This window comes from Phoenix dactylifera, chromosome 14 (assembly GCF_051530095.1).
Source record: "Phoenix dactylifera cultivar Ajwa chromosome 14, Ajwa_hap1_PhDact_Kaust_v1.1, whole genome shotgun sequence".
In the NCBI taxonomy this organism is placed as follows: domain Eukaryota; kingdom Viridiplantae; phylum Streptophyta; class Magnoliopsida; order Arecales; family Arecaceae; genus Phoenix; species Phoenix dactylifera.
In genome coordinates, this window is record NC_143203.1 from 1,646,766 (window position 1) to 1,661,295 (window position 14,530).

Consider the following 14,530-nt stretch of genomic DNA (forward strand, 5'->3'; position numbering starts at 1 on the left):
TTTAATTATGTCTGCATTCTGGCTTAATCAAGTTTCAATTAATGTAATTGAAATTGATTTGGACTCATTTGTTGAGTTTGTTTTTGAATTGGATTCAAATGAATGTAATTGGGCTTAATGATGATTTTATTAGAATTTATTCCATATTTATTCTAGTCCAAGTGTGACTCGGATTGATCTGAAAATTGAACTAATTGGAGTTCACATGAATCAGATTCATGTGGAATTTTTTCGGATCCAAAATCTTTCAAATTGATCTTCAATTTGTTTTGGAACCAATAATGGACCCAAGCCCATTTGATTCAGCCCATTTGAATTAACCCATTTAAGAAAAGTCAAATTTGGAAATTTACGTGTTTGCCCCTCTATTTGAATGACACGTTTTTGGTTCTGGTTTCTTCCTCGGTCCATGGACCAATTTTCTGGAAACTTTCTCCCGTGGACCGCATTCTTCTTCTTCTTCCGAACACATCGAAGGCCGCTTGATCTTCCCTCTTTCGGCTACCATTTGAAGATCCGAAGAGACGTGTCTCTTCGGTTTTGAAACCTCTTTAATATAGGACTGATTTAATTGAAATCAAACGGTTCAAAAAATTCAATAAAATCATGAAACGTTTGGCGTTCACTCTTCCCTTTTGGCGTTTTCTCTTCCCTGGTTCAGCCTTGTCTTTGCCTATAAATAGGCTAGCTTTTTCTTCATTCTTAGCTAGAGATTTTATCTGGGGAGAGGGGAGATTCATGATCTTTTGAGTAGCTTGAAAAGAGAGGAAAAGGAAACGGGAAGAAAGAGGAAAAGAAAGAAAAAGAAAAAGGGAAGAAGGAATTTTTGAAATTCTTTTCTTCCAGGGGTTTATTTGCAAAAGGGTTTTTGCACTATACAGACATCATCCTACCTTCCTGCATTTCTTGGCGTGCGTGTGAAGTAGAGGGTCCGTACATCCGGGCCTCGCATAGCACCAGATCCATCAGTACCAGATCCGGCACCAGATCCAGTTCCCGATCCAGTACCAGATCTAGCATCTGATCCAGTATCTGATCCAGCACTTGGCCCTGTACCAGATTCTGTTCCAGAGTACCTCGACCATCTTCCGCTGCGGGATCGAGGTATGGTAAACATAATATAGTTATGTTATTTATTTATACCAGTTATAAATAAATAGATAAAATTTTAAAACTGATTTTCTGACCTGGCATCCGTTTTTATCGGATTTTGCGGGATATTTTCCCTTCAACTGGTATCAGAGCCAGGTTGGCCGATGGAATTGGCCTATAATATCTAGAATTGTGCATGATTTAATTTTTAAATTTAGATTAGATCTAGATTTATTGATAAAATATCAATCTTGTGCTGAATTATAAGGTTGTCCTGCTATAAGGTTAACCCCTTATAGTGAAAAGGTTGTCCTAGCACAAAATTGAGATTAATTTGTATCATAAAATAAATAGTTTATTTTTGTGAAATTATGCATAATTGATGTTTATGAAATTTCAGTTTTAAATTTATTATGACCATAAAGTTTAAATATAAATTATTTATATTTAGAATAAATTGACACCTTGAATCCATGATCATAATACATTTAATAAAGAATTAAATGTTGAATTTAAAATTTAAAATTTGAATTTCAAATAAAATTTAAAATTCAAAATTTGAAATTCGAATTAAAATTTAAATTTGAACATGGATTTTGGGGCATGGGTTAGCACAATCAGATTAGTTGATTAGGTTAGACCTAATGTTAGAATTGAATTGGAATCAATAGTTGTATTAGACTAAATTCATTTTTCTAATTTGATCAAACTCAATAGTTTTGTTGATCATGTCCAAACACTTCAATTGGATCTGATTGTGGCTCAGTGGTCGAGCCTGAGTTCTTAATGACTATCTAAATCAACTTGACATACCATTTGGTGTCTAAGGCAAGTTGGATCTACGGTTATTAATTGGGGCTACCTCTTTCCTGGCCAACTCTGTTGGTGTCTAGGAAAGACGGTTAATGGCGGAACCCTCCCGTGATCTCTCTTACCTGGCCAAAGTGGTCGTTTAAGCTTTGATTTAGATATCTTGAGACTTGGTACTCACCCATGTCAATAAGGAAATCAGTATGACTGATTTAGATGTCCATAGACCAATGAAATTCTATGTCCTCTATATGACTCAGTGCAGTCAGTGGGAGGATATAGAATTATCAGTCTCTCTAAAATCCTCTAAATTATTAGGTCCTTAAAATGATATAGTTATATAGATAACTAGGTCATAGCCTCCCATTAAAATGGATGATAATTGGTCCAGTATTCCAGTTGGACATGCAGGACGCTTCCGTCTGGTGTTCATCTGAATATTGGAATTATCCTTCATTATATGATAGCTCTTTGAGCTATCTGATTGTGATTAGGTTGGCCGAGCTTTCCTCGGGCCTGATCATACATTAGGTAGTGTCATCGAGTTAGTTCATTAATGGTTGGATCTGACCAGGATTTTCAGTGGAGGCCTCCGCCTACTGATTACCACCTGGGGCAAAATAAAATACTAGAAATTATTTAGAGAAATAATTGGTAATGTACCTACCCTTAGATGCATATGGGTTGGCCGAGCTTTCCTCGGGCCTGTATACAGTCCATGTGGATTCTAGTACCCGCTAAGGAATTAAAGTAATTCCTCGAATTAAAGGTAGAGGCTATTAATTCGATTAAAACAGTGGGAGAAAACTTTAGACTAAAGTCCAAGTCTTTAGGATTAAATAAATCATATACTGATTAGTTGGGTTTTTCCTTTATTTTTCAGATATGGCTAACTCATTGTCCCTCCGAACACTATTAGACAATGATAAGCTTAATGGACCTAACTTCGATAGCTGGTATCGAAAGATGAAAATAGTATTGGAGCATGAGCGGATCCTGTATGTGATATCGGATCCTGCACCTGAGGAACCTGCAGCCAATGCACCACGTGCAATCAGAGACGCTTATCAGAAGTGGCTCAACGATCGCACTACAGTGCGTTGCATCATGAGGGCCTCGATGAATGACGAGTTTAGTCGTAAATTCGAGGAAGCGCAGCCAGTGGAAATCCTTCAAATGTTGAAGGAGTCTTTCGGTACACCTGATGATGTTGAACGACATAAGACCTCCTGCGCTATATTCAATGCCCGCATGAGGGAAGGGGCATCGGTCACCGATCATGTATTGTACATGGTCGAACAAATTGATCGCCTAAGTAAACTTGGCTTTCCTTTGCATGAGCAATTGGGCAAGGATGCCATTTTGAATTCACTTCCTAAGTCCTACCTGACCTTCCTTAGTCATTATAGAATGACTAAACCTGAAGTATCCTATCATGGTTTGCTAGGATTACTGCAGACCTATGAGAAGGATCACCAACTCAAAAAGGAGTCGGTGAATGTGGTAGGTGGGACTTCTGCAGGACTTTCTTCCTTTAAGAAAGGAAAGAAGAAGAAGATGCAGAAAGCTCGTGCTGGGGTCTCTAAGCCCAAACAGACTATGAAGCGGAAATCTGATCAGAGTAAGGCAGAATGCTTCTTCTGCAAGAAGCAGGGTCACTGGAAGCGGAACTGTCCGGCTTATTTAGCGTCCCTTGATCCAAACAGGCCAAAGAAGAAAATGCAGCAAACAGTTGCTGCACAAGGTAATTATATGATAACACCTTGTAATTTTTCTGTTTATGATTCTACTACCTGGGTATTGGATACCGGAAGTCCAATTAATATTTGCAATTCTTTGCAGGGACTTCAAGTAAGTAGAAGATTCAAGAACGGCGATCGATTCCTAAATGTTGGTGATGGAAGATCTGTTCCAGTCCTAGCTTTAGGAGTCATTGAGTTGTTTTTTGAGTCTGGAGTAGTTATGTTAGATGATTGTCACTTTTGTCCAGCATTCTTGATGAATGTCATCTCTGTAGGCTTTTTGGCCAAGAATGGTTATACCTTTTATATAAATGAAAGATTTTGTGATATCATTTTGAATGATACTAAAATTTTCAGTGGACAAATGAAATATGGCATTTATACTCTATCATTGCCTGTGAATGTAATGTACACATCTAATAAACACCCTAAATTAGATAAAGTCAATGAAACCTATTTGTGGCATTGCCGGCTTGGTCATATAAACAAAAACAGGATAAACAGGTTAGCCCAACAAGGCATTTTAGAAATCAATGATTGTGAATCATTGCCAACTTGTGAATCCTGTCTACTGGGTAAAATGACCAAGTCACCTTTTTCTGGAAAGGGTGAACGAGCCAGCGATGTTCTTGGCCTCATACATACTGATGTATGTGGACCTATGAACGTAAGTGCCAAAGGTGATTATGCCTACTTCATAACCTTCACAGATGACCTATCCAGGTATGGGTATGTCTATCTGATGAAGCATAAGTCGGAATCATTTGAAATGTTCAAACGATTTCGTAATGAAGTAGAAAAACAGACTGAAAAGAGTATTAAGATCCTTCGGTCAGACTGAGGAGGAGAATACCTTTCCGGTGATTTTTTGACTTATCTAGAGGAGAATGGGATTCTCTCACAATGGACCCCTCCAGGAACACCTCAGCATAATGGTGTATCCGAAAGGAGGAATCGAACTCTGTTAGACATGGTTCGATCCATGATGGGGTTTACTAGTCTGCCTCTATCTTTTTGGGGTTATGCTTTAGAGTCTGCGTGTATAATACTAAATAAGGTTCCAAGTAAGTCTGTTGAGAAGACTCCATATGAGATATGGACTGGGCGTAAGCCGACACTTTCATACCTTAGGGTTTGGGGATGTCCGGCTTATGTTAAACGTTCTCAAACTGACAAACTTGGTTCTAGATCCGATAAGTGTTATTTTGTAGGGTACCCCAAGGAAACTAGGGGTTATTACTTCTACCTTCCTAATGAACAAAAGGTGTTCGTAGGACTTAAGGCAACATTTTTGGAAAAGGAATTCCTTGGTGAAGGAATTGTTGCCTCTAAGGTTGAACTTAGTGAAGTTCAGCAGGTGGAAGATTTAACACAATCTACTGAACCCACAGAATCGGTTTTGATTAGATCAAACCCGGAGCCCAATGTAGAAGCACCATTAAGGCGATCCGGTAGAGTGCCGCGTCAAGTGGATAGATACTACGGTTTCTTGGTCCATGACGCGGATCCTATTGAGCTCGATGAGAACAATGAGGATCCGATCACCTATATGGATGCTATGCAGAGGTCTGACTCTGAGTTGTGGCTTAATGCCATAAAATCCGAAATGGAGTCCATGAAAATCAATAGTGTATGGACACTAGTTGATCCACCCGAAGGGATAAAACCCATAGGGTGCAAATGGATCTTCAAAAGAAAGAGAGGTGCAGACGGAAAGGTGGAGACCTATAAAGCCCGTCTGGTTGCCAAGGGGTATCGTCAACGTTATGGTATCGATTATGACGAGACTTTTTCCCCTGTGGCAATGCTAAAATCTATTCGGATCATGCTAGCTATAGCAGCATATATGGATTATGAAATCTGGCAAATGGATGTGAAAACAGCTTTTCTAAATGGAGAGCTGGAAGAAGAGGTGTATATGATACAACCTGAGGGTTTCATATCCACAGACGAGTCCAAAGTATGCAAGCTACAAAAGTCCATTTATGGACTTAAGCAAGCTTCTCGAAGTTGGAACATACGTTTCGATAAAACTATCAAAACGTATGGCTTCGTTAAGAACGAAGAAGAACCTTGTGTTTACAAGTGGGCTAATGGTTCAGTGATCACATTCCTTGTCTTATATGTGGATGACATTCTCTTAATTGGGAATGACATTCCAGCATTACAAAATGTGAAACTCTGGCTGTCATCACAGTTCTCCATGAAGGATCTGGGAGAAGCATCCTACATCCTAGGGATGAAAATCTATAGAGATAGATCTAAGAGGTTGCTTGGATTATCCCAATCCACGTACATCGACACTATGTTGAAGCGGTTCAACATGGAGAATTCCAAGAAGGGCTATCTTCCGATAGGCCAAGAAATTTCTCTCTCTAAGAAAGATTGTCCGACAACTTCCGAAGAGAGAGAGCGTATGAGTAGAATCCCATATGCTTCTGCAGTAGGTTCTATTATGTACGCCATGACATGTACAAGACCGGATGTTGCTTACTCACTAGCAGTAGCAAGTAGGTATCAGTCTAATCCGGGTGAGAACCATTGGAAGGTGGTGAAAACTATCCTTAAGTATTTAAGAAATACTAAGGACCAATGGTTAATCTATGGAGAATCTGACTTAAAACTTGTGGGATTTACAGACTCTAGTTTTCAGTCAGACCATGATGACAGTAAGAGTATGTCAGGATTTGTGTTTACCCTGAATGGAGGAGCAGTCTGCTGGAAAAGTTCCAAGCAGCATTCAGTAGCCGATTCCGTATGCGAAGCAGAGTATGTTGCTGCATCAGATGCGGCAAAGGAAGCTGTTTGGATCAAGAAGTTTGTAAATCAACTTGGTGTTACTCCCTCAATCAATGGTCCAGTTCTTTTGTATTGTGACAATACTGGAGCCATTGCACAAGCAAAGGAGCCAAAGTCCCACCATAGAACCAAGCACATTCTGCGTCGCTACCACCTTGTACGAGAGATCGTGGAACGAGGTGACGTCAATCTTCAAAAGATCGATGGAAAGGAGAACCTAGCTGACCCATTCACTAAAGCCCTTTCTGTAAAGGAGTTCGATTATCACAAATCGAAGATGGGTATTAGATACTGTACAAATTGGCTTTAGTTCAAGTGGGAGTTGTTGGGAATTGTGTCCCAAAGCCAATTTTTTAATTGTAAGAAATTGAATTATGTATATGTTTTATTAAAATGAATAAAAGTTTATTCTGGCAATTTTCTATTTATCACAAGTGTTGCATCTTCAAATTGAACTCCTGTGTATTGTGATGAAGTCCTTAGGACTAATTTAGTGGATAAAAGAGGTTTTATCATTTAGTCCTTAAACCAGTTCGCGACCAAATGACGAGCTGTCAATTGGACGATAGCTATGTCAAGTATAGGTCGTTGTGTGCCATTTAGTTGGTTGTCCTCTTAACCAAGGAGTGTGGAGACACTGGTATGGCATATAGGTGAGATGTAGGAGTACATCGTCGCTGAACAGTGACTCACCTGTTGAGCACTCCACTGTCAGGAGTTAGCTCACAAAGCATATGGGCATAAGTATCCCTTAGACCTGAGACTATCACGGTGACTTGCAAGCAACTCACTGTACTTTGGCACTGAACGATCTGAATTTCTAATTCAGATATTGAAAAGTTGCTGGGTGCAGTCAAGTACTCGCGAAGTCTGTGTATGAGTCAAGAAGGGATTGACCGCTCCAGATTATAGGAGTTGATGTTTCGCTGTGTTTCAATTTAGTAAAACCTTGGCCAGGGTAAACCAAGTGATTGGTCACTCGAATTTAATTAATTGAAATACAATATGGATGACCGGACCAAAGTGTGACAGTTCACTTTAGGTCATCTTGAGCATCGTTGGTCAAAAGGATGAATTATGCGGTAACCATATGAATGGGTTCTTGAATGTTGCTTTGCATATTCGACCTATCCGGACATCAGGTATCATTGCTAGATGGTCACCTCGATTAGTGCATGGAGTGGTTCATGTACTACCGGCTTAGTGTTCGAACCTATCGGAGTCACGCACATAAGTCAAGTTAAGTAGGAAGGACTTGATCCAATTTAATTGAGAATTAAATTGTGGGTCATTTGAGATTTGGTTTTGTCTATGTTCAGCTAGCACTGAACATGAGGTACATACTGAATTTCATGGATGTGTATTTAATTATGTCTGCATTCTGGCTTAATCAAGTTTCAATTAATGTAATTGAAATTGATTTGGACTCATTTGTTGAGTTTGTTTTTGAATTGGATTCAAATGAATGTAATTGGGCTTAATGATGATTTTATTAGAATTTATTCCATATTTATTCTAGTCCAAGTGTGACTCGGATTGATCTGAAAATTGAACTAATTGGAGTTCACATGAATCAGATTCATGTGGAATTTTTTCGGATCCAAAATCTTTCAAATTGATCTTCAATTTGTTTTGGAACCAATAATGGACCCAAGCCCATTTGATTCAGCCCATTTGAATTAACCCATTTAAGAAAAGTCAAATTTGGAAATTTACGTGTTTGCCCCTCTATTTGAATGACACGTTTTTGGTTCTGGTTTCTTCCTCGGTCCATGGACCAATTTTCTGGAAACTTTCTCCCGTGGACCGCATTCTTCTTCTTCTTCCGAACACATCGAAGGCCGCTTGATCTTCCCTCTTTCGGCTACCATTTGAAGATCCGAAGAGACGTGTCTCTTCGGTTTTGAAACCTCTTTAATATAGGACTGATTTAATTGAAATCAAACGGTTCAAAAAATTCAATAAAATCATGAAACGTTTGGCGTTCACTCTTCCCTTTTGGCGTTTTCTCTTCCCTGGTTCAGCCTTGTCTTTGCCTATAAATAGGCTAGCTTTTTCTTCATTCTTAGCTAGAGATTTTATCTGGGGAGAGGGGAGATTCATGATCTTTTGAGTAGCTTGAAAAGAGAGGAAAAGGAAACGGGAAGAAAGAGGAAAAGAAAGAAAAAGAAAAAGGGAAGAAGGAATTTTTGAAATTCTTTTCTTCCAGGGGTTTATTTGCAAAAGGGTTTTTGCACTATACAGACATCATCCTACCTTCCTGCATTTCTTGGCGTGCGTGTGAAGTAGAGGGTCCGTACATCCGGGCCTCGCATAGCACCAGATCCATCAGTACCAGATCCGGCACCAGATCCAGTTCCCGATCCAGTACCAGATCTAGCATCTGATCCAGTATCTGATCCAGCACTTGGCCCTGTACCAGATTCTGTTCCAGAGTACCTCGACCATCTTCCGCTGCGGGATCGAGGTATGGTAAACATAATATAGTTATGTTATTTATTTATACCAGTTATAAATAAATAGATAAAATTTTAAAACTGATTTTCTGACCTGGCATCCGTTTTTATCGGATTTTGCGGGATATTTTTCCTTCACCAAATGGGGTTGTCATTTTGATCTTTTACTCTTTGGGTAAAAGAGTTCCGGCTCTGATACCACTTGTTGCCCAGATAGACAACCCAAGAGGGGGGGTGAATTGGGTTTTAAAATAATTATTACAATTATTTGATTTGTGAAATACTAATTAACACTTTTTGCAAGTTGATTAATTAGATGCTATGTGCTGTGAATGAAATGAAAGTAAGAGAGAGACACAAGCAATCACAAACACAATGATTTTATAGTGGTTCAGAGCTAACCCTTGCTCCTACGTCCACTCCCCAAGCCTCACTTGGGAATTCACTATAACCTCTCGGATTACAGCCGGTTGTTTTACAAGCTCACAACCCAACTTGTTGTTTTACGAGGTCACAACGAACTCGGTCGGTTTTCCCAGGCTCACCGACTAGAACCACCCGATTGTTTTTCCGGGATCACAATCGAACCCTCACACGTTGGTTTCAACCTAGGCTCACCAACAAACCTTTACACCCTTGATTCAATCCCCTGATTGAATCAAGTAAGGAACAAATGGAAAGAAGGAACAAAGAGAAAAATACAGCTTCTAAATAAGCAGATATACAGCGATATAATTAAGAGAAAAGTTAAGAGCCCTCAAACAAGTTTATGATGATGTAGAGGAGGGCTTCTCGAACTTTGGGTCTCCTCTTGAATGTCTTGAAGACTAGAAGGCAGGAGGAGACTTCTTTAATGCTGGGAAGAGTTGGTTGAATGGAGTTAATGGCTCTCTTCCTTCTTTTCTGTTGAAATCCCTTTGGCAGATGAAGTTCTTGTGTTTTCTTTGAAAGGAATGTTACTTTTTTTGCTTTGCTACAGTCCTCTGTGGCTATTTAAACCATTCCCCATGGAAACTAGCCGTTAGACTCACTTTACTAGCCGTTCTGCACATTCTGCACATCCTGACAATGTGTCCGTTGGGATCGGAGTCGACTCGCGCGATCTGGAGTCGACTCGGCTGTAGCAGGAGTCGACTCATGCTTTTCTGGAGTCGGCTCGGCAACTGTTCCGGATTTGAATTAAAGTGAGCTTCTCGATTGGGAGTCGACTCGACTTAACCCGGAGTCGACTCCCCAAAATCTGGAGCTGACCTGGCACTTTTGGAGTCGGTTCATCCCAAGGAATCCATAGAGCTATACTTCAACTTTGCTCACTCGAGTCGACTCGGAAATTCTGGGAGTCGACTCGGCGCTCAGAGCCCGAACTCCCGATCTTCTGTCTTTTTGCTCGTGCAGTCTTGGAGTCGACTCGAACTGTTCCGGAGTCGACTCGGCTCTCAGTATTCGAAAAACAGTCTTCTGTCCTTTTGGAGTAGCGCTGCCTTGGAGTCGACTCGAGCTGTCTTGGAGTCGACTCGCGTCTGAGAGACAAAAATATTGTCTTCTGTCTTTTTGGGGTCGCGCTGTCTCGGAGTCGACTCGGGCTTTGCGGGAGTCGACTCGGCTCTCAGTGTCCGAAAGTTGCTCTCTGACTTTTGCCTTGTATTACACTGAGAGTCGACTCTTGCTTTCTTTGGAGTCGACCTGCCACCCATCGGAGTCGACTCGCGTTCCTCAGGAGTCGACTCGGCTCTCAGGGTCCGAAAATTGCTCTCTGATTTTTTGTCTGTAAGACTGTAACTCCCTGGAGTCGACTCATACTACTCCGGAGTCGACTCGGTAAGCATCGGAGTCGACTCGCGCACTTCAGGAGTCGACTCGCTGACAGGTTTTGAGTTGGGTCTTTCTGTTTGTCTGTCAGTTCTCAGTCGGAGTCGACTCGTAATGTTCCAGAGTCGACTCGAGCCTGTGCCAGTGCTTCTGATACGCTTGGAGTCGACTCGTAATAGCCCGAAGTCGACTCGAGTCTCAGACTTTGGTTCAAATTGTCTTCTTAACTTATCCAAAATATCTTGAACCAAATCTAGAGACACTTAACCATCAATTTACAAGATTTTCACTAAAACACTAGATTGAATTCATTAGTAAACATAAGATATACTCAAATGCTTTGAGCTCATCAAAATCAAATAGGGTTATAATCAATCACTCCACAGATTCTACTTTAAAAAAACCTCGAAGTAACCATTGAACGCTCACATGTAATGACAACAAATTCAACAAAGGCTATCTCAAGAGTCGACCGCTAGAATACAATGAATCGACCCTAGCACACTGATATAGACTGATACATCTTCACGAGTTGACCCTAGAAGCAAAGGAGTTGACCCCAGAATAGTATTAAACAAAAGACAAATAGTTATAAAATTCAACATATTGGCGAGTCGACCCATGAAGATCACGAGCTGACTCCAGTCAAACAAGAGTCGACCTCAAAAGCAAATGAGTTAATTCCTAAGGGGCCATAGATAAAAAATAGAGAGCTATAAAATTCGGCATATTAGCAAGTCGACCTATGAAGATCATGAACTGACTCTAGTCAGAGAAGAGTCGACCCCAAAAGCAAACGAGTCGACCTCTGAATGTCCATAGACAAAAGACAGAAAACAACAAAATTTAATTTGTTGGAGAGTCGACCCACGAAAATAACAAGTCGACCCCTGTTAATCGACGAGTCGACTTCAAAAGCCAAAAAAGTCGACCCTACAATTATCATAGAAGAAAGACAGAGTGCGACAAAAATAACATCTAGTTCGAGTAGACCCCTAAAAGAGACGAGTTGACTCGTTTGATAAGAATAAACATTGTTGTTTCATAACAGCTTTTTTGGCATATCTAACGGCTAGAAGTGTCCTCCAACAATTCTTTGATGGTATAATTGCATGAGAATGCCAAAAGGAGGACAAGAAGTGATTGTGAAGAAAATAAATTAAGAGTAATTGAATAGCCAAGACAAAGAAAAGGGGTTAAAAAAGGAGAACATTTAAGTGTAGTCATTAAGTGTTGAAAGATCACCTCCTTCACCACCGAGAGAGTTGGTGAAGAGCATTCAAGTGCAATCAAGAGCAACCAATTGATTTAGGGCTCCATTTATTTTTATGTACTTAAATTTTAGAAGTTGTAATCCATTTACTATGTAGTTCTCTCTATACTTTGTTGTTGATAAGTTTTGGGGATTGAAACTGTTGGGAACCCGCCCATGCCGCAGAAAATTCAAAAATTTTCAGATGGCAGCGGAATCGGCATAAGCGGGATCGACGTTCATCGCATGAACGTCGTTCGATAACCGTTCGTAGATGGGTAAGGATTAAATACTTTTAAAAACTTAGGAAGATCAGATCTTCACCTTGTGCGGATAGATGATCACCGCAAAATGATGATCGTGGTTTTGGATGAAGGTTCGCTTGAAGCCGTTCAAGTGCCCGGCCTCTACGGGTATCCACACGAAGCAGGAACCGATCTAAGCTTTCTATCTCCCCGGGGTGCTAGCTCCCTTGCAGAGATAACTTTGATGGCTGATCTCCTCCCTTTTGATCAACCCTTGATTGTGCTTGGGAGGAGGAAGAAGAAGGATGAAGATGGATGAAGATCCAATGCTTGCTTGCAGCCTTTTCCCTTGCTCACGTTGGAAACCAAGAGAGGGAAGAAAGGATGCCGCCAAGCCTCTTCTTTTCTTTCACCTTGCTTGCGGCTGAAACAAGGAGGGGAGAGGGGTGGCTACGGCTTGGAGGAAGAGAGCTTCAATTATATCCTAGGTGCCGCCCACAAGTCCTTTTAAAGGCATGAAGGGCTCCTACAAATTAGGAGACCTTGATCACCTTCCAAGAGGGGCGCCGACCCCTCTTGTGTTGCCGCCCCAAGCAAAGAAAAGGAGGAGGGGCGTGTGCCCCTCCTTCATGGTTGCCCTAATCCTCATTAAGTAACGATTGGGATGCCCTAATGTGGTTAAGTCCTAATCCAATTAGGCTTAGTCCAAGGGTGAACCAATTTGGGTTTAATCTAGGTAAGTCCTAATCCAATTAGGACTTAATGAATCATGACTCAATTGAACCCTTCAATCCTAATCTAATTAGGAGTCATCTTGATTCATTGGATTAATAATTAATTGTGACTTAAGAAATCCTAATCCAAATTAGAACTTATTTGAATCCGAAGTCCTAATCCAATTAGGACTCTTATTTGAATCCGAAGTCCCAATCCAATTAGGACTTCTAGGAATCCTATTCTAAGTAGGAATCCAAATTGAATTCAAAATCCTAATCTAATTAGGATTGTAGGAATCCTACTCCAAGTAGGAATCCCAGTCCTACTCCAAGTAGGACTTCCAGTCCTAATCCAATTAGGACTCCAGAAATTCTACTCCAAGTAGGATTCGTGTTTTAAGTCTAATTAATCAATTTCCATTCCTTTTTCAACTTCTTATCAATCGAATTGATTACTCGTGATTCATAATCACTTTTCAACCATCGGATCGGTCAATACTTCTAGTGTGTGTGACCCCATAGGTTCTATTCTGACTGGTAGTGAGATATATTGTGATCTTTATCTCAATATCATTGAAAAACTCCTTTCAATGGGTTGGAACGATTTCAACTCAACTCATTAGGGTTTATCGATCATCGAGACAATCCCTATGAGTCCCACCATCCACTAGTGACACCTAGCAGCATGTAGTGGCTACCCAGCAGAATAGAATGGTGAACCTCTAGGTGCAGTTATTGTGTGATACAGTCCTTCTATCGTAGATCCCTACAAGACGGAGGTCATGGATAACTCGTCAAACCCCTTCGTCTGTCATATGTCAAGATTTATTCGACTTAAGTTCGAGAGCGGAGAACTCTTTCTCCACTGTGCAATCTGCCCCGGCCGAGGTCTTACGAACTCAGTCTTATAAATCACATAGGATCTCTCCTTATCTATCAAGGTCGATAGATTCCTTATAGGTGCATACCCTACTCCTACAGTGAACCTACTGCAGCCAATCTACACTGCATGGACCCATATGGCTAGAGACCATGTATGTGTGCAGTCAAATTACAATAACCTCACTGTGAGTAGCCGAAGCATCGCAGGTCAAAGGATCAGTCACACTACTGCAACATCAAGCAAGTCACTGACGAGTGGATAGACATCCAAGTGACTTCTTGTATTGGTCACGCTCAGTACCCTTATTCTCTAACAAGCATCTGCACTATTACTTCAGTGTCCCTATACCGTGGACTCGAGTCTCGTCCATCCATAGGGAAAGTAATGTGTGCACTGATCTCATCGGATCGATCACCGTCCTCGTGATGATCCATCGATCAGGAGCATTTAGAAATTAATCACTAATGATACATGGCTCAAATTCTCAACTCTTGAGAATATGCATCATCATCTTATTAATTCCTTGGACGATTCATAGACACAATAATAATATGAATGAAAAAGATGCCTTTCATTTATTCAATAATAATAAAGTCAAGTACAAATTATGTCCTAGAATTAATAATGTGTCAGCCAAAATTGGCTTCTAGGGCATACATCTAACAGAAACTTGGAAAAAAGGTTCATCTAAATTTTGAATTGGATTATGTTGAGCCTAGAAGGAGG

The 14,530-nt window shown here is 40.5% G+C and overlaps 1 protein-coding gene across 1 annotated transcript; it reads left to right on the forward strand.

Moving 5' to 3' along the window:
* Positions 1 to 2,702: 2,702 nt before the first annotated feature.
* LOC149751288 (uncharacterized) lies at positions 2,703 to 4,079 on the forward strand. The gene is made up of 2 exons (XM_089927317.1): positions 2,703 to 3,646; positions 3,745 to 4,079. Exons 1-2 carry the CDS (start codon positions 2,788 to 2,790, stop codon positions 3,759 to 3,761), a joined length of 876 nt encoding a protein of 291 aa, XP_089783443.1. The 5' UTR covers positions 2,703 to 2,787; the 3' UTR covers positions 3,762 to 4,079.
* The last annotated feature ends 10,451 nt before the right edge of the window (positions 4,080 to 14,530 follow it).

Excerpts from the sequence above, each read along its gene's own strand:
- LOC149751288 (XM_089927317.1), top strand. The coding sequence starts at position 2,788 with ATGGCTAACTCATTGTCCCTCCGAACACTATTAGACAATGATAAGCTT.